This window comes from Felis catus, chromosome B4 (assembly GCF_018350175.1).
Source record: "Felis catus isolate Fca126 chromosome B4, F.catus_Fca126_mat1.0, whole genome shotgun sequence".
NCBI lineage: Eukaryota > Metazoa > Chordata > Mammalia > Carnivora > Felidae > Felis > Felis catus.
In genome coordinates this window covers 52,744,883-52,765,669 of record NC_058374.1, presented here as the reverse complement: position 1 = coordinate 52,765,669, position 20,787 = coordinate 52,744,883, and the positions used below count along the sequence as shown (strand labels likewise).

The window sequence follows — 20,787 nt, the reverse complement described above, 5'->3', positions numbered from 1 at the left end:
TAATTATGAAATTGGTCGTAAATGGGACTAAAGAATTTAGATCACATCAGATTTCTGTAAGGCCATCTAATTTTGTCTTTCAAACTGCTGGTACCACAGGCTTTTAGATCTCTAAACTCAGAAGCAATTAGAAAAAATAAGTAAGAAAGAAAAAAAGAAGTAAAGACAAGTGCTTGTTTTATTACGTGTACTACACATGCTCAAGTCACATCTCCCTAAGGCCCTCCCTACTCACCTAAGGTGGAAAGAATTCTGCTTCCTTATGATCTGGTTGATTTGTATTATGAATCACCTATAAGCCTCTCATTTTGAGTAAACTCCTAAATCTAGGTAGTGCAGTGCCTTGCACACAGTAAATGCTCACATACTTTTAGTGACAAGTTTAAGTAGGATTTTTAAGGCAAGGAAAATATATGGCTTTGTCACACTGAGATAATCATAAAAATTAATTGGAGGCACACTAAAAATCATTAGCCAAAACCAAGATATTATTATTACTATTGTTACTGTAATTACAAGCTATTATCACTGTAATTTAAAAAGCTAAAATGGGTTTTTCTAATCAAGAAAAAGACTACTCTCCATCCCTACAATTATTTCTCTGAATAAAAACAAAAGATTTTTTCCTTAAGACCCAGCAGCATTCACTAAATTGGTCAAAAGGGACTTTATGCAACAATGATGAAATATAGCCTATGGAAAACAAGTAGGTTGCATTCTAATATCACTACTATGCACTGTGCACATCATTTTAAATTTCTCATTTCTAGTCTAGTCCAGAAAGCAATAGTCTAGTCTATTGCTCTTTAAGATTACTCCACCCACATTTTTCACAGTTTAAGACAAGATCAGCAAGAAATTATCTTCAAAAACACTGTAATACTAGAAACATTCTATTTCAATATAATTACATTACAAGGAGTTATCTTTTACCTTTTTTATCTTTTACCTTCTTAAAAAGATTTCCAGGAAAATGTCTATATGCAAAGACAGTACGTAAAAAAATCTGCTGTGAAGGATAACACCCATTTTATACAGAAGCAATCATTACTTGGTTTGTTTTTTTTTTAAGTTAGTTTTAAATCATAAATATGATTTTATCAGATGATTTCAGTACACACATTTCTGACAAAAATGCCTCCAGTAGTCCTCAACACCTCAAAAGACATTTCAAATGACTGTCAACATGAATTTAAAGCACTAAAAAATTCCACAGCTGATTCATCCACTATCAGAACTTTAACAAGTATTTATAAAAAGCAATGACATAAGTTTTATAACTTAGAAATGAACTCGGGGCGCCTGGGTGGCTCACTTGGTTAGGTGACCAACTTCAGCTCAGGTCATGATCTCACAGTTTGTGAGTTCGAGTTTTTTTTTATTAAAAAAAATTTTTTTTTCAACGTTTATTTATTTTTGGGACAGAGAGAGACAGAGCATGAACGGGGGAGGGGCAGAGAAAGAGGGAGACACAGAATCGGAAACAGGCTCCAGGCGCCGAGCCATCAGCCCAGAGCACAACGCGGGGCTCGAACTCCCGGACCGTGAGATCGTGACCTGGCTGAAGTCGGACGCCCAACCGACTGCACCACCCAGGCGCCCCTCGAGTTTAAAAAAAAAAAAAAAAAAAGAATACATTACAATGCTAGTTTATATCAACATCAGTACATAGAAGGAAAAAAAAGAAATGAACTAGTAAATGTATTTACTGAGAAATACAAATGTCCTTCTAAAATCCCTGTTTTCTCTAATTAGTATCACTTCATCTTTCTAGAATATTGAAACATAAATGAAAAAGACAGGGACTTAGAAAAGCATTAAAATTAAAGAAATAAAATGCCAATAAAGACTCTCTATTCCCCTAAAGACTGAAAAACTACAACACTTAAATATCAACTTTTGTATTTCATAGTCTTAAAAGAGATACAGGCTATGTATATTATAATTACAAATGAAAATGAGGCCCAGAAATGTAAATGAATTCAAGTACTTAAGTTATTCTTTGCAAAAGAAACAGGTTGAAATTTAAAATAGCCACTGACTTAATACTATTTTAATTGAACTTTCCTAGTCCAGGCTGGTTATAAGAATCACTTAGGCAATATAGTAGCTAAGACCACATCCAGAGCCAGGACTGCCTGCATTCTCAAGGAGCTGTGTAACTCTGGGCAAGTTATGTCTGTGCTTTCTCGCCTCATTAGCGGTTTGTGAGGATGCAGTGAACTGAAGTTCATAAAATCTTTTCAATTAGCTCAAGAGTCTCAGATTCATAAGCAAAACAGACACTCGCAGTTTTCTCCTAAAATAGTATATGCATTTATTTTTTGTTGTTGGGAAACAAAATATGGGAGGTCCACTTTCTAAGTAATTCAAGAATCAAAAAATAAATAATTCAAACATCATGGTTTTTCTCAAATACTGTTTCCACATATGCTGTTAAAAAGAATGGGGGGAAGGGATGCCTTGGTGCCTCAGAAGAGCACGTGACTCAATTTCGGGGTCATGAGTTCAAGCCCCATAATGGGTTTAGAGATTACTTAAATTAAAAAAAAAAAAAAAAAAAAAAAAAAACTTAAAAAGAAAAGATTTGGGGGAAGATATAAGGCACAAAACAGTTCTCCTTATTTCTTATAGTCCTGATAGTAAGAAAGAATTGTGTATCAAGTACATCCACATGCAATTAAATTCAACCAATCCCTGAATTCTGAAGATAGGCAATGCAATAGGTGAGTGAGTGCAGCTGAAAGTAAGTAAAGGAAGTATAAAAATAGAACCAGATTTTAATTCTTAAAAAATGTTACAGCCTAGACAAGACAAACACAAATGAATATTTCAATACAACACCATAAATTACCGTGATTTTTGAACCCAGAAGAACCTATCTAAAGTATCTTTGAGATCCTGGATAAAGCAAAGCCATGCTTGCAATATTCTGGGTTTGTCTAAAGGATAAAAGAATATTTGCCAAGTCTACATCTGAATTATCGTATTTGAGCTCCAAATTATTTTGTTGTTTAAACCCTCACTTTTAAGAAAAAGAATCAATCTGAAGTTCAAAGAAATGAAATGATTACAAGCAGTCTCTAGTAAAGCCAGTACTACAATCACTTATTTTCACCAGAGTTTTCTTTTCACATCTCTAGGCATGAGAAAGGGAAGGATAAATGACTCTCTGAATTAAATAGAGCCCTAGGCCCTTTACATATTCCATCTCATTTAATCACAACACGAAGGTATTCTATTTTGCAGGCAGGGAAACAACTTCTAAGAAGTTAAATTATAATTCCTTCTAACTTAAGGTTCATGCTCTTTCACTACCCAACTTTTCTTTTAGTTATTTTAGTGCTGGATACGTCTGGAAAAGTAAGCAAGCTATTGTTCCAAAGAAATCCTCAAGAAAAAAGCTTTTTACTCAGAAATAATAACAATATTTTTCTTACAGGGCACTCAGGAAATTAGCTTTTCTTTCCTTTGATTCTGTTTCCCAAGCATGACTTTTCCTCCAACTTCTACCCCAGCTCAAATCTCTTCAGTTCACACCTGTACTATTCCTACTACTTCCTAACTGGTCTCCCAGCTCCCAAAATTTCCAACCTTTGCCACATTTTCCTTTAACACAGCAGTTTCATCATTCATCCAAAATACATTCAAGAATACCTAAGGGGCACCTGGCTGCCTCAGTCAGTAGAGCATGTGACTCTTGATCTCAGGGTTACATAAATTCGAGCCCTACGTTAGGTCTGTAGAGATTACTTAAAAATAAAATCTTGGGGCACCTGGGTGGCTCAGTCAGGGGCATGATTTTGGCTCAGGTCACGATCCCAGCATCATGGGAACTGCTCAGGGTACAACCTGCTTGGGATTCTCTCTCTCTCCCTCTGCTCCTCTCCCTCACCCCCGCACTGCTCGCTCGCTCTCTCTCTCTCTCTCTAAAATAAAAAGAAAAATTTTTAGTAAATAAATAAAATCTTAAAAAAAAAAAAAAAACCTAAAATAAGCATCAGGCACTGTGCCAGGTGCTGTGAATAGAACAATCATCAAGAGACACAATTCCTATTCTCAGGGAGCAGACATTCTAGCAGGAGAGATAAACAGTAAATAATAAAATTGTTAACAAGGTCAAGGAAGAACCTGGGAATGCTAGCAATGTGACTAACAGAATCAGGAATAGTTTGCCTGAGAAAATGCTTGAGATAAGATCTGAATGTGACTAGGATTGACAAAAACAGAAGTTGGGGTGAGGAAAAAGAATCTGATTCACAAACCTATACTGACAAAATGCCCACATCTGTGTTGGCATGCAAAATCTCACTTTAGCCATTCTTATTTCTCAGTTCCAATGTGAATCCTCTGATCTAGGCAGAAAGTCTCGTGAACATGGTGGGCTCTTTCTTTTCTGTTTCATTTAGGCTTTCTAAAAATTTCTCATCACTCACCTAACCCTAAAACTCAGCCCTCTCCCTATCAAAACTTTAATCACTGACTACAATATTCTCTAGTTTTTATTTTAATGTACTGTGTCACAAACAATTTACAGAAAAACTAGGAAAAACAACGGAGTCATCTTTTTAGTCTTCTCATTAAAAACTAAGTATCTGGGGGTGCCTGGCTGGCTCAGTCTGCCCAGCAGGGGACTCTTAATCTCAAGGTAGTGAGTTCAAGCCCCACACTGGGCATGGAGCCTACTTTAAAATAAAATTAAATTAAATTAAAATAAAAACGAAGTATCTGGGGAGGCGCTATCACATTTCTCTCATCACTAAACAGAGCACCATGCTAACTACCAGAGTAAATGCTCAAAATGTGATTTTTTTTTTAAACATCCATCCATCCCCCTCTGATCCATGCCCAAAATTGTCCATTTAGTTCTAAGGCCAATATAACCACTATTTTCACAAAAGCAAACTATCAGTCATAAAAATGAACTCAACATGTGGTTAGATCACTGCAAATCCATTACCATTACTAGAAAACATACCCCAAAGACTTTTAGTAATAGGTCAGCAGCTTCGCTTACATATTAAAAACCATTAAAAAGTATTGAGGCCTTTTAGGTCAACCACTGAATAGATATACATGTTAAAGAAAGCTGATTAAAATGTAGATTTTGTAATGAAATATTTGACCTGGCATTTCCTTTTGCAAGTTTCTGCAGCACTCATTTACAGATACTTGCCACACATTTAACAGCTGGTCTGGCACTTTTTGGCATTCAGATCTTATACTGCTTCATAACAACAAAAGATCATTACTAGCTATTTCTAGTTCATTTGTGCAGTCTGTCTCCCCTCCTCGTGAGGTCTCCTAGTCACCAGTTTAAGTGAGAGCCAGAATTCAAACCACACATTCAGACTCAAATCACAGACTTAAACCACTACTCCTTATACTTTCTCCTTAACTTCAAAATTTCCATTTAACTTTAATAAAATGTTAAGCATTTTTATACAATAAATGCCTTAACAATGATTTGGAAAAAACCCTCTGGTGACTATCCATTTTGGATTTTCCATACTCATACTCATTTATAAAAACGTGTTTTATAAAAATTCACAATTTCAGAATTGTCCGATCACTTAATAAACATTTATCATGCACCTCTGGACCTCCTCTAAGTTGGCAGGGTTGTTTTTTTTTTTTTGGGGGGGGGGGGGCTTGGTAAAGTAAACCCTAGTCCCAACATGGGCCTTGAACTCACAATCCTGAGATCAAGAGTCATATGTTCTACCAACTGAGCCAGCAGTAGTTCTTAACCTAGACCAAACTCTTTTGAAAAGCTGATAGAAGTTGTTGACATCTTCTCAGAGACACATAAAATTTTGCATATGACCTCAATGGCCTTACTGGAGTACACTGACCCAATACCCTTTTAAATTTATCAATACCACAATACAATGATCCAACCAAAGGCACTAATTCCTAGCCCTTAGTTTATAGTCTCCTTTATTTATACAAATTCTATTGCTGGCATTTCCATTTAATTATAATAACTGAGTACCCACTATATCCAAGATACTGTGTTTAGACACAATAAAGATCTAAATGAACTGAACTGTCCCTGTTCTCAAAAATGCCACTGTACAACAAAAAAGGATAAAGCAAGCATTCAAATAGCATGGATTCTTCAGAAAATTTCACAGGACTCAAAATCTTCACAGTAAAAGCTAAACTTTCTTCACAGTTAAGAAACTAAGACTCAAAGATATTACTTAAAATCATAATACAAAGATCTGAATTGTTTCCTTGAACTCGGATTACATGCTCTTAATACTGAAATATTCTACACCTCTCCACCTATAGAATAGAGCCATAGGCTGGGAGAGAAAAAAGACAAAAAATACATATGTGAGAACTAAAAGGAAAAAGAAATGAAAACCAGGAAAGGATTCGTTGTGGCATTTTGATGGGTTTTAAAAGGTGGCCTCAGTGAAAAAATCTGAAAGAATTATTGTGTAATAGGGTATGAATGAAAAGAAAAATAGGAAAAACTTCTCTGCTGAATAAAAAGACAGGAAGAATAAAACATAAGCAGGTATATTTAGGTCATAAAAAGCCTTTGTGGCTTCTTCCTGCTGTCTCAGATCACTTACTCTGAGGGAAAATAGCTGCTATGTCAGGAGCACACACAAACAGATATTGACTTGGTGAGTAACTGAAGCATCCTGCCAAGTGCTACAATAAGTGAGCCATCTTGGAAACACTTTTCTAGCCCCAGTCAAGTCTTCAGATGACTGCAATGCTGGCCAACATTTTCACTGCAACCTCATGAAACCCTGAGCCAGAACCACCCAGTTAAGCCTATCCACTCCTCTCAGAAACCACACGTGGTAAGAAATTCTGTTCCCTGAAGTTGCTAAAGTTGAGACAAATTTATTACACGGCAATAAACAGCTAATACAATTGGCAAGGTGTGAAATTTGACTTTGTTTACATTAGAGCCAATGAAGTTTTGTGCTAGGAACTAGATAGAGCAAAACCTACAGTTGGAATTAAGTCTCACAGCAATATGCAACATGAAGTGGGAAGTATTTTTTCCTCCCATTTTCCACAATACTCAGTAAAGAGTCCTGCACATAGTAAATACCTGTTTGGTTAGTAAATCAACTTACAAACAGGATTCTCTAATTGACTAAACATAGTAGTCTTTATGTTTCTTAAAAGTAAAATGGCCCCTTAGAATCTCTCCATAAATTCAACCCTGAAGTCTAGTTTTTTTCATGGTTTGTTTTTGGCACAGAGCCATACCTTCCTTAACTGAGAGTTACAGATTATCAATGAAAACTGAGAGCTACTACAAGCTTCTTTCCCTAATCAAAATAAAAAGGTAGCTTAAAGAATGATTTCAGAGCCTATAGACAGCTGCTTCAGAGTTGAAGCGGCAAATACTGAAAGTTCATCATGGAGACACCTGGGTAGTTCAGTTGGTTAAGCATCTGACTCTTCAGCTCAGGTCCCAATCTCATGGTTCTTAAGATGGAGGCCCTTGTGGGGCTCCGCACCGGCAGCATGGAGCCTACTTGGGATTCTCTCTTTCTCTGCCCCTCCCCACTCACTTGCACAAGCCCTCTCTCAAAATAAATAAACATTTTTTTTTTAAAAAGGAGTCCAAGGGGGCACCTGGGTGGCTCAGTCGGTTAAGTGTCCAACTCTTAATTTCTGCTCAAGTCATGATCTCATGGTTGGTCATGAGAGACAGAAGACAGAGAAGAGCCCCACATTGGGCTCTGGGCTGACACTGTGGAGCCTGCTTGAGATTCTCTCTCCCTCTCTTTTTGCCCCCCGCCCCGCACACTCAGGCTATCTCTCAGAGCTAAATAAATGAAAGAATGAATGACTGGTTAGCCTCTATGTCATAAGATCTTCCAAATCATACTGATGAGAAATTGGGCAATATAGGTCTATCTCACCAGCATCTGAGCAATGTTAGTTATACCTCAAAGTTTGCAACCTGTAAGGCTGGGATTCCAAATTTTGATCCACAAAATGGTAAGGGCCTCTGGCCTTCCTGATCATTAAGTTTCAAACTATATGCCCTTCCCTATCATCCCATCCTTACACATGCCCTTTTACTTAACATCTGGACTTACCCAGAAAGGCTGATAAAAGTGGCTGAAAAGTAGTCTTGGCTTTTTCAAAATAAGTCATGGTTTCTATTCTAGTTGAAAATATATATATATATATAGACATATATACAAAAAGACAACCACAAAAAAGTTATTATCAGTTCACTTATACAGATAAGAAGGTAAGAATATTTTCAATGTATAATCTGACTCAATAGCTAAAATCTGTCAACTAAAAAAATTTCAGAGACATTTTAAATTCTAAAATTCTATTTAAACATTAATTAGCCTCTAAAGTAACCCAAAAGGTTGTAATTTTTAAGTGGTAATTTTTTAAAAAGTACTTAAGCTTAGGTTCAAAGTAAAAGAGAAACTAGTTTTTAATGGTCTTGCACAGCTCAATATTCCTCCAAAGAAAAGAAATTACATTTCTTTTTCTAACTTTATCAAAATAAACACACTAATAACACACTTACTCCGGTTTTGAATAACTTTCTCACAGGGAAAATAACCAATGTTTTTGTACCAAGTGTCATTTATTCATTTTATAAATTAGTCACTTTTCATCACACAACACTTAGAGTACACACTTGTAGACTGACACTTTGGATCATGAGCTTTCATATCTAAGTCTTTATATCTAAATGTTTCTTAAAAAGAAGCACTTACAGTCAAAAATATTTAAGATATTTCAACAAATTCTAAAGTATGCTAGATAAACTCAAAAGCATGATCTCATTTCAAAGTGAGAAAAACTGAATGGCATTCTAAAAGAAACAGTAAATTCTAATGATAAAATCATTTTGATAGGAATGCCTCAAGTTTTTTAAAAGCACTTTAAAACCACAATATCTTTCCATCGGTTACAAAAATATACACCTCCTACCATGAAATCAATTTATAAAATCCACATAGATTAGTGTAATCTGCAGGACAGTTCATAAGAACTATGATTCCTTCCCAAATTTAAAAGGACTCTTAAAAAAAAAAAAACTTAAAAGGCAACAAGGGGTCATTTCAGAATTAAGATTATCCAGACCACCATAACCAGCTTCACCAGTAAAGCTTTTTCATACAAGTGATAAATTTATTACCTTGAAACAGTAAAATGATTACAATATTTTGTAGTCTCTTATGTTCAAGCATTAAGAAAACCAAGTATGTTTGATTATCAGGTCTGAACCTTATTTGGACTTGTGGCACTAATATCTCTTACTCCTTACTCTGAAATATGATGTAAAATTAGATATTCCAGTGTATATCTTATAAATATGAAGTCAAAACTCCACTTCCTGAAATACTACTTGACCAACCATCATCGCCTAAAGGGATGTAGTAGACAGATATTTAAAAAAAAAAAAAAAAAAAAGATTAAGAAAAAAAAATCCTGACACATACACCTTGCTATTTAAGGTGAAGTATTTTTACTCTTGTGAAATGGAAATAGCAGGGGACTTGATAATGTACTTTATTCAGATCCAGCTCTACCACTTGCATTCTATACTTACTGTTTTGAGTAAGACACTCAACTTGCTTCTTCATCTGTTAAATGGAAGTCAAAATAATACCTATCTTGCACCAGAGTTGTGCGAATGAGGCGGAGATATTTAAATTGTGCAGTACTGTGTGCGTGTGTGTGTGTGTGTCCGCACTCTAGATAAATGGAAGAACTATGGTAGATGCTAACTGTATAAACTAATATCAACTTTCAAACGTCTACTGGTACCAATGAAGGAGGATACAATAAAATGATAAATAACATATACTTCATTGTGTGGTTCTCATCAATTTTTAGTGGTCTTGAAGACATTCTCCTTCCTGCCATGCCTATGTAGTTTAGTACAATTTTTGTAGTCTATTTTAGCCCATCCAAGATGTTTTCCTCACTAGCTGTATCTAAAGCTGTATTTTCATAATGTTTAAAGCTTGGTATTCCTTATAATATTAAATATGAACCAATATGGTCTTTTTATCAGTTACCAATCAGAATTTCTAGAACTTCAGAATAAAGCTTTTCAAGCCAAATCAATATGGATTGTTAAAAATTCTACTGTTCATCAAAATACTAGATGGTCAAAATACATGCTAGTATACTTTAGAAGCAGAACATACATGACATGGTTCTCTGTGCTTAAAAAAGTACATTAAAAACCAATTAGTTTCCAAAGTGATCAAAAGTAATAACAACAATTGAAACACACTAATAAATTTTAATGTCTTGAAAAAATGAAGCTTATTTTTGTTGGTATCCACGTTATTTCTCACAAGCTTTAAAAAAATGTTACTTTCTTCAGCGAGCTCTCCAATACATGACTTTAAATATTATCCTCTAAAATCATGACATCCATGTTAAAGCACTACTATATAAAGATTATAAACCACACACTAAGAGTGTTTCCTTCCAGACTGTATTTTATTATGATTCCAACTCTTTGATTCCGTAAAATTACTTTAAAGGATATCAACTCATTATTCTTTTCTACAATAATTTATACTTGTTTTAAACTTTCTCCCAGATTTGATCACAAATAGAAGCTACTAAAATCAGTTTGGAGATCATATTAATGACCACACATGAGGAATTTTAGAAGCACTGATTAAATATAAAAGACTAGTCTTTTCCCTATTAAGTAGCGAAAAGTGATAGTTGGGGTCTCCTCCCCGAACAAGGAAGTTCTGTTAAACCCAGGCGAGACCAGCCATGTTGGAAAACACTTGTCAATTATAGTTCTGACAAGTGTTCGCGAACACGGTTGGATGAAGCTAACCTTGTGTACTGAGGTGTGTACATCAAGGCCCTCTTAAGCCCTGCCAGAGGATCTGGGCCTACTTTGAGGATTGTTTCTGAGTTAGAGCTGTCCTTAGGTTCGTAAAGAGTGTAGAGCCGAGGGGAAAGAGGGCGGGGAAAGGAGAGTTGGGGGGAAATGGTTTGAGAGTTGGAAGCGGCTATCCGCAGCGAGAGGGGCGCGGCGACCAGGAGAGATTTGCGAGTTGAGAACCTGGGGGAAGGGCTGAAGATTTGGGGAGCGGGGAGATCTCAGCAAAAAGTCCCCTCGGCCCCCTCTGAGGGGCCCATGAGTGCAAAAGGAGGAAGGGAAGGGAAAACGCTTCAGTGCACTGACCTGTCCTCCGAGTCCATGCGGCTCAGGGGTTCCCCATCCGACGACATCTCCAAGCTGCCTCGCCGGCCCCCGGAGGTCGCGCTGCTTCCGCCACCCCCGGTCCCGTAGCCCTCATCGCCGCCACTAGAGACGACGCTGCTGCTACTGCTGCCGCCCCCGCCGCCGCCCTGGCTGCCCCGCGGTCCCTTGGGTTCCTCCAGGCCCTCCTTGCCGTCCCCATCCCCGCTGCTGCTGCTGGCGGCGCCGGGGCTGAGCGAGCGCGTCTCGTCGCTGCTGCTCCCGCCGCTGCTGCCCACCAGGCTCTCGGCGCTACTCTCCTCCTCGCCCCCGCCGCTGCTGCTGCTCTCGTCCTCCTCCTCCTCGTCCTCTTCTTCGTCCTCGTCCTCCCCGGCCTGGCTGGCGCTCTCGGGGCTCGGCTCCGACATCGTCTCCGCCTCGCCGCCCCCCACTCCGCCGCCACCGCCGCCGCCCCCACCGCCGCCGCCGCCGCCGTTCAACAGCAGCACAGCCACCGCCTCGGCCTCGGCCTCCTCTTCCTCCTCCTCTTCTTCCTCCTCCTCCTCGGGGGGCTCAGCCCGGCCCCGCGCCGCCGGGCCAGGGCTGCCGGGGGGCAGAGGGCTCAGGCGAGAGAGCTCCTCCAGGTCGGCCATGTCGGTGATAGCGGCGGCCATGGCGGCGCCTGCTCCTCCTCCTCCTCCTCCTCCCCGCCGCCGCCGCCTCCCTCTCCCGACTCTAGCTCCCTCGCCCCCTCCCAAACGCCCAAAACTCCGCCGACGCCGCTGCAGAGCAGGAGGAGGGCCCGCGAGCTGCGTCAGCCTACACACGCGCTACGGAGCCCGCGCGGGGACAGGCGCGCGACTGCGCGCATTCACGCGGAGACGGTTGCGCGCCTGCGCGGCGGCACGAGGTAGCGCCTCCCCCGGGCCGCGGATTCCGCGCCCGCGCCCCCACCCGTGTACCCGCCCGGCACCCGCCCGGATCCGCCGAGTCCTCAGAGTTTCTTTGGGGCCTTCCCACGCCTTCCCCTTCCTCGCAGCCGCCAGGACACGCAGAACGAAAGCTTGAGTGCTAGCCGGGGATTTTAACAGCCGTCTGAGTTCTCACGATAAAGTCATTCATTCCGGGGATGTTTGGGGAGTGCCCCTGGGTACCGGCAATGAGCCAGGCAATGAGCCCTGGGCTTCTGAGAGCTTGTAATGTACGAGGAGAGATCTTTAAAATGGATAAAAATAAGTAATACAATGCAAGGTACTAAATCCATACGGGCAGCCACAGGTTTTGGTCCAACCTTCGTTTGAATACCCCAAGAAATGGTTAAATCAGTATCAGAGCTAATGTGTCTTATGTTCAAGATCTTCAAACTTGTTAGCTCAGGAGTCCTGTAAAACAATTTTGTACATCCTTAATATAGTTTAAAAATAAATATACATTTTTCTTCAGCTTGTTATAAATATTTTATAACTGTCACACTTTTAAATGTAGCCAATGAACTCTAAATACTGCAGGGATTTAATATCCACCAATATCCACTTTTTAAAATACAATTTCTTTTATACTTGGTTAATTTCCATCCTTCCTTTATCTTCTGGAACTCTTTTATATTCGGCATCCCCTCCAGAATTTTATACTAATAATGAATGTCCTATTTGAACTGTTGTATTGATCATCTTATATTTCCTTGTAATAAAATGAAATAAATTGAAATTTAAGGGTTTTTTAATTTCCTGTTATCATAAAATCCTAAATCTTATTATTTCAATTGATTAAATACTTGTATGTAAGTATTAAACACAAAAGTTAAATTTTGTTGGAAATGCATCTTACAGAGATGGAACTCCTAGTTCCAACTAGTCTATTTTATTGGTGGATGAGTAATTACTAGAATGAGAACAAGTTCAGCATCAATTCTATTCCAAGTTTTCAATTCCATGGATGCATGCATTGAAGAAACTTGTTTCCAAAAATGAGTGGATGAAAATGAATGGAGTTTTTAGTAATGCCACTCAAATCTTTGAACCCTCTCCAAGTTATATACAAAAAAAAAAAAAAATCACATAAAGATCTAACAAAAAGTACTTTCATTTTTTATTAAATGTTTTATTTATTTCTGAGAGAGCACAGGCAGGGGAGGGACAGAGAGAGGGGGACAGAGGATCTGAAACAGGCTCTGCACTGACAGCCGAGTAACTGATGTGGGGTTTGAACTCCTGAGCCTAGAGGTCATGACCTAAGCCAATCAGAGACTAACCGACTGAGCCACCCAGGTACCCCTAACAAAAATGGTCAGCTGACAGCTCTTATTAGTTTATAAACTTTGTTGAAAGCAAGTAATCTGAAACCAGGAGACTTGTAAAGGATGTGTTACCCATTCTCATTTACCAGTCAATTGTTCCTTTTCTGATGTCCTAGAGATTTTTTGCTCCCCCATCCCCACCCCGCCCCAGGGTATTGCACCTAGGTAAAATTTGGGATGGGGAAGAATTATGCCTTTCTTTTTTTAAAGTAGGAGAGGGGCGGTTGGGATAAGGAAGGCTGGAAAGAACTTTACACTCTGACCCCAGAGGCATACTTTCAGGCAGATCACTTTTAGAGACAGCCACCTGAGAGAAGTGAGGATCTGAGAACTGATTATGTTAAAACAGTAGTCTCCTACTCATACACATCTTGAAAAGTCTTCATAGACCATGAGTACTCCAGTTTTGTATCTGCTGCCTTAGGCCTTTGGATACCTATTATATGTTCCATATGTTGCCTTAAGGGAAAGCAAAAAATTTTTAAATAATAGTATGGGGCATTATGGTTTACAAATACCTTTAGACACACATACAATGCAAAATCCTAACCTCAAACATTTCAGCCTCAAAGCCACTCTTTGAGAAAGACAAGGAATGTCCTATCCTGTATTGTAAATTAAGTACTATCAGAGAGTTTAACTGAAAAGTGTATACTAAGTGTATGTGCCAGGCACTGTACTAAACCCTGGAAATTAGGGTAACATTTAGCTGAGCTAATCAAGGAAAACTTCATAAAGGATGTAGAATTTGAACAAATTTGTATAGTAACATATATAACTACATGTAAGTTTAATTAATTTGAGCTGAATCTTGAAGAGTGACAAATAGAATTCTATGTGAGGGGGAATTCTAGGACTGAGAAATAAAAACATGGAAACACATAAAAATTTATTCTGGACAGTGTTAATCAACCATGAGAAAGCAATCTAGAAAACTAAAAAAGACTTTAAGATTAGATTGCATAAAATCTTGAACAAACAAATTGACTTTGGAAGACAACATACACTGAGATTTGTTTTTTAAAGATGTGCTGATATGATTGAAGTTATTTGTAATGGTGGCTAATGCATAGGGGATAAGAAGAAAAGTGTGAAGAGAGTGAAAGTGAATGGGGATTCAACATGTGGAAATGGCAGGTATCAAAGCGACAAGTGAATGCATTAGCTGCAGTATTTGTTGGACTTGGAGAATACAATGAGCTATCTTGGAACTGGCTAAAGTTCAGGTCCCACCCATCCCCAGAGACTTTTTTTTTTTTTAATTACAAATTTTCTGAAAATTTCAAAGAATTAAATAATAAACCACTATACATTTGTATAGATTCATCAATTATTAACATTTTGCCACTTTAGCACAGCCTGTGTTCCTCTGTCCCTCAGTCCCTCCTCCTCTCTCTCTCTCTCTTTTAAAATTTATTTATTTAATTTGGAGAGAGAGCAAGGGACAGGCTGAGAGAGAGGGAGGCAGAGCATCCCAAGCAGGCTCCATACTGTCAGTGCAGAGCCCAATAGGACACTCAAACTCACAAACCAGGAGATCATGACCTCAGCCAAAATCAAGAGTTGGACACTTAACCAACTGAGCCACCCAGGTGCCCCTTCTTCTCTCTTCTTTACCCCTCCACTTTACCCCTCCCCCTTCCTCTCTTCTAACCCCTACCTCTACCCCCTCTCCTTTTCTCTCTCCATCTGGGTTTAGTTGCAGATCATTACTCTGCATGTATCTCCTTAGAACAGGGCCACTCTCCTACATAACCACAATGTTAAAGTGTCATTATCCCACTCACTGAAGTGTGTGGCTAGAGGCCAGACTTGTGGATGATGGATTTCCTTCCGGCGGCATCAGGTGAGAGGTGGGTGGATAAGACCACCAGAAGCACTGTCTACCGACCTGTGCACCTCCATAAACTATTTGTTACTGGTCTGTAGCTAGATAAGTACTGAAATTAGCTTCTGGGAACTTCTGTAACCACTTGACAGAGTAATTTTATGCCTACTGAATCTAATAATAAAAAAATGGGGCTTATATTTTGATGTCATCAGTTTATTCTATTATTCTAGTAATTCACTTTTACTATATTTTGCAAAAGTATCAGTCCACTAAATTTAAGAAAAAAAAAAATACTGGTCCTTTGCAGATTGAAAATCACTGCTTCTATAGTTCCCTTCTTCCCGCTAGGAGAATATGTGATTCTATGCATATTAGAAGTTACCAGATAGTACACCATTGCATAAGAACTATTTGATTAGGAATAGTATTCAAACCCATCGACCACAGTACTAATGGGGTTGGATTAGCAGTAATTTGAATTCCTCTGCTTTTCTACCTACCAAGCCTCTAACAAAGTAAGGACCCCTCTGGCTTTCCAGGAGCCTCTGGGGTGCGAGGTCTTTCATATACTCACACATTCTTCTCCCGGGGGCCTCTTCTAGGCATTGCAGGCTGCATTCTGGGACCTGTGACACAGGCAAAACAGGCAAAGCCACAGTGTAGCCTGCAGAAATGGAGATGATTGTGTGGACCCGTTTTAGGGGAACCCCGAGGCAGACTGCTTGTGCCCAATATCAGAGAAGGTTTTCAGTGAAATAGCTCTTTATGTTTTTACTCAGAGCTCTGTTTCTCTTAGGCACCCAGACATGCTTTCATGGGCCTTGGATTGGCGACAGATTTGAGTAACAGCCACCCCAAGCTGCATTTATTATTCCCCATCCAATGACTAAGTCTTTCTTATAGAGCTTCTCTGTCTCATTCTCTTCCACTAAAATGAGTTCTGTTCTAGGAAGCAGTCTCAGCCCCCATGTCAGCAGGTTTCTTTCAGGCCTGCCTCACCAGTTTGCCAGACATGCCCAGACATGCTGGAACCCAGCAACAGACCCAGCTTAGATTTAAGCTGAGATTCCTGCTGCACCACACGTGAGATACTTCTGAAAACGACAAACGATGTCTCTAAAACATGCAGCTGTCACACATTTTGCACCTTTACAGCCTCCTCATTCTGCATGTAGGTACTGCCATAGTGAGCAAGATCAATAGCAACATAATGACTTCATTCTCTGATTGACTTGGAGTCTAAAGATAGTATACATGAGGGTGCCTGGGTGGCTCAGTCGGTTAAGTGTCCAACTTCGGCTTAGCTCATGATCTCGTGGGTTTGTGGGTTTGTGTCCCCCTTCGGGCTCTGTGCTGACAGCTCTGGAGCCTGGAGCCTTTCTTGAATTCTGTGTCTCCCTCTCTCTGCGCCCCTCCCCCAATCACACTCTGTCTCTGTCTCTCAAAAATGAATAAACATTAAAAAAAATTTTTTTTAAAGTATACACAAGGGGCGCCTGGGTGGCGCAGTCGGTTAAGCGTCCGACTTCAGCCAGGTCACAATCTCGCGGTCCGTGAGTTCGAGCCCCGCGTCGGGCTCTGGGCTGATGGCTCAGAGCCTGGAGCCTGTTTCCGATTCTGTGCCTCCCTCTCTCTCTGCCCCTCGCCCGTTCATGCTCTGTCTCTCTCTGTCCCAAAAATAAATTAAAAAAAAAAAAAAAAAACGTTGAAAAAGTATACACGAAATGATAGAACATCTTACCAAATGAAGGAAAGATAGGATCAAAGCTGGAAAGAACTAGAAATCTGATGAAAGCTTTTCCAACCTGTAGATTGCAACCCAACCAAAACACAACCAAATAATGATTATAGTTTTTTCATAGTCTTTTTTTTAAGTTTATTTATTTTGAGAGAGAGAGAGAGAACCCGTGCAGGGGAGTGGCAAAGAGAGAGGAAGAGAAAGAATCCCAAGCTCTTGGGTGGCTCTTGGGACTTGATCTCACAAACCATGAGATCATGGCCTGAGCCAAATCAAGAGTTGGATACTTAACCAACTGAGCCACCCAGGCACCCCATTTTTCTTTCTTTTTTTTTTCTTTCAGTTTTATAGTTGTGTATACATATATAGATTATAGCTAAAATTTGTTAGTATATTTTGAGACACAACTGCTTTTGGCTGGCAAATTCCCACAATAAGGAGATCATGTGCATGTCTGGTATGTTGAATAGTCAGTCATTTGGAATTTACTAAATATGCTTCCCTATAAGCTATCAGTGAATGGGTAGGCACAATGTGAAAGGTGAATAACTTAAATACATTTCTTGCTCTCTTTTGTATTTTGCATCTGACTTGCTAACCAAATAATTTTTTTCAATGTTCAAAATGCTCTCAATTATTAAATTTGAATTTTCTGGGTTAGTTATTATAGCATACAACTTACAAGACCATCAAATCTCTAAGAAGACAGGGCAAAATCTAAACAAAATACATAATGGGTGAAATATTTAAAAAAGCAAATCAGCAGTTTGGATAAATTACCTTGGCTTCAAGCCAAAACAAAAAACAAAAAAAGGTATCCCACCCCTTCTTTTATTGAAGTATGCATGGCATCTATTTTGACCACTAACCTTACTCATACACTTTTTTCCCCTTTGTTCTTCCCTTTCTCCCTTATTTTGTTACTTGTTTTGATAGCTACTTTGTAGCTCTTTATACATCTTTTGGTAAATTATCTCAAATTATTATTTTTTTAAGTAAACTCCACTCCCAGTGTGGGGCTTGAACTGATGACCCCAAGACCGAGAATCACATGCTCTACTGACTGAGCCAGCCAGTTGCCCCTCAAATTAATTTTTAAAGGTGTTTTGTGGGACCTGGGTGGCTCAATCAGCTAAGCGTCTGACTCTTGATTTCTGCTCAGGTCATGATCTCATGATTCATGAGTTCAAGCCCTGAGTGCATCTCTGTGCTGACAGCACAAAACCTGCTTGGGATTCTCTCTCTCTCTCTCTCTCTCTCTCTCTCTCTGCCCCTCTCCCACTAGTGCTCACAGGCTCACTCTCTCAAAATAAATAAATAAACTTAAAAAAAATGAGTTTTGTGGGGTGCCTGGGTGGTTCAGTCGGTTGAGCATCCAACTCTTGATTTGGGCTCAGGTCATGATCCCAGGGTCATGGGATCAATCCCTGCATAGGGCTCTACAAAGTGTGGAGCCTGCTTGGGATTCTCTCTCCCTCTGTCACACTGTCTCTAAAATGAAAATAAAAATAAAAAATTAACCTCCCCGCATCTCTTACAGCTAGATTTGGCCATGTGACTAAGTTCTAATGAGCCAGGAGCAGAAGGAGCCAGGAGCAGAAGGAGCCAGGAGCAGAAGGATCACATCCTCCCACAGAAAGCTGCTTGCCCTCCCTCCTCTCACACTTTTGTTGTGTCTTGTCCTTGGGCTGGGGCATATACTTGAACGGGGATGAGCCAGCCTCAACCACGCATACCAGAACCAGACCCTAGGATAACAGAGCCACAAGAGAAGGGACCTGTGTCCTTAGATGAGGATGAAGGAATCAGGGTATCATTTTACAGTGCCATCCACTCCCATTGACTAATAACTCAGATTTTTTGTAGGGAGAAAGAAATTTTTTATGTAGTTAGTCTGTTCTAAACCAGCCAAATCAGGGCCACCTGAGTGGATCAGATGGTTAAGGCTCTGTCTCTTTATTTCAGCCTAGGTTGTGATCTCACAGTTTGTGAGATGGAGCCCTGTGTGGAGCTCTGCGGTGACAACACAAGGCCTCCTTGGGATTCTCTCTCTCTCTCTCTCTCACCCTCTGTCCCTCTCCCTCCTTTCTCTCTCACTCTCTCAAAATAAATAAGTAAACATTAAAAAAAAATTAGGGGCACCTGGGTGGCACAGTCAGTTAAGCATCCAACTCTTGATCTCTGCTCCAGTCATGATCTCATTGTACTTGAGTTCTTGATTCTGTCTCTCCTTCTCTCTGCCTCTCCCCCACCTCTGCTCATTCTCTCTAAATAAATACATAAATAAATAGCATAATATCTTTTAAAAAATTAAAATTAAAAAAAAACCCTTGCAACAACATGGGTGGAACTAGAAAGTATGATGCTGAGCATAGTCACAGAAAGACAAATATCATATGACTTAACTCCAATGTGGAATTTAAGGCACAAAACAAGTGAACACAAGGGAAGGGAAGCAAAAATATAAAAACAGGGAGGGGGACAAAACAGAGACTCTTAAATATAGAGAACAAACTGAGGGTTGCTGGAGGGTTTGCAGGTGGGGGGATGGGCTAAATGGGCAAGGGGCATTAAGGAGGACACTTGTTGGGATGAGCACTGGGTGTCATATGTAGGAGATGGATCACTGGATTCTATTCCTGAAATCATTATTGCAGTATATGCTACCTAACTTGGATGTAAATTAAAAAAAAAATTTAAACCAGCCAAATCAATATCCTAATTAATGCAGGTAAAATGAACAAATTAGATAGCGTTCCTAACTACTTCCAGTTTGGCGCTGCCCGATTGGAATCAATTTTGCTCATACAAACTCTTAAAAAATTAAATATGTAAAAAAAATTTTTTTTTAATTTTTTTTTAACGTTTATTTATTTTTGAGACAGAGAGAGACAGAGCGTGAACGGGGGAGGGGCAGAGAGAGAGGGAGACACAGAATCAGAAGCAGGCTCCGGGCTCTGAGCTGCCAGCACAGAGTCCAATGCGGGGCTCGAACCCACAAACCACGAGATCATGACCTGAGCTGAAGTCAGCCGCCCAACTGACTGAGCTGCCCAGGTGCCCCTGGATCATGTGACTCTTGATCTCAGGTTGGTGAATTCAAGCCCCTTGTCGGATGTAGAGATTACTAAAAATACTTACATACATACACAAATACACAAATAAAATAAATAGGGGTGCCTCAGTGGCTCAATCAGTTGAGCATCCGACTCTTGATTTCAGCTCAGGTCATCATCTCACGGTTTGTGTGTATGAGCCCAATGTCAGGCTCTGTGCTGACAGTGCAGACCCTGCTTGGGATTCTCTCTCTCTCCCCCTCTCTCTCTCTCTCTCTCTGCCCTTCACTCCTCTCAAAAAATGAAAATAAATAAATAAATAAACATTTAAAATAAACAAACAGGCAAATATCGTTTCTTATTTCCCAGAAATCTGAGATCCTCAGGACCGAGGTCTTCCTTTTTCTGCTCCTTCACCTATAAAATCATCTATATCCACAATCATTTTTCCTTCCCTATGTAAGCCTAAGCACTCTACTGTGGCAAACTCTTAGGTGTCCTGAAAAAGGAGGGAAAATGACCATATATGTATATATGGTCTTTTTTTTCTCCTCACCCTCTACTTGGGCTCTTGGCTCCTTCATGCTCCCTTACATTCGGTTATTTAACCTAAGCAATATTTTGTTAATCCAAATATTGGATCCTTTCAGGTAGAGAGCAGTAGTTTCCAAAGAACTGTAAATATAA

The 20,787-nt window shown here is 39.7% G+C and overlaps 1 protein-coding gene across 3 annotated transcripts in view; it reads right to left on the bottom strand.

Moving 5' to 3' along the window:
* Positions 1-11,992, bottom strand: part of AEBP2 (AE binding protein 2) — a 95,158-nt gene extending 83,166 nt beyond the window's left edge. Inside the window, exon 1 of one of the 3 annotated variants that reach the window (XM_023256825.2) lies at positions 11,183-11,992. In XM_023256825.2, coding sequence (XP_023112593.2) covers positions 11,183-11,853 — 671 coding nt within the window. In that variant the 5' untranslated portion in view covers positions 11,854-11,992. The remainder of the gene's footprint in view (positions 1-11,182) is intronic. The other 2 variants (XM_023256826.2, XM_023256824.2) reach the window with 2 other exon arrangements.
* Positions 11,993-20,787: the final 8,795 nt, after the last annotated feature.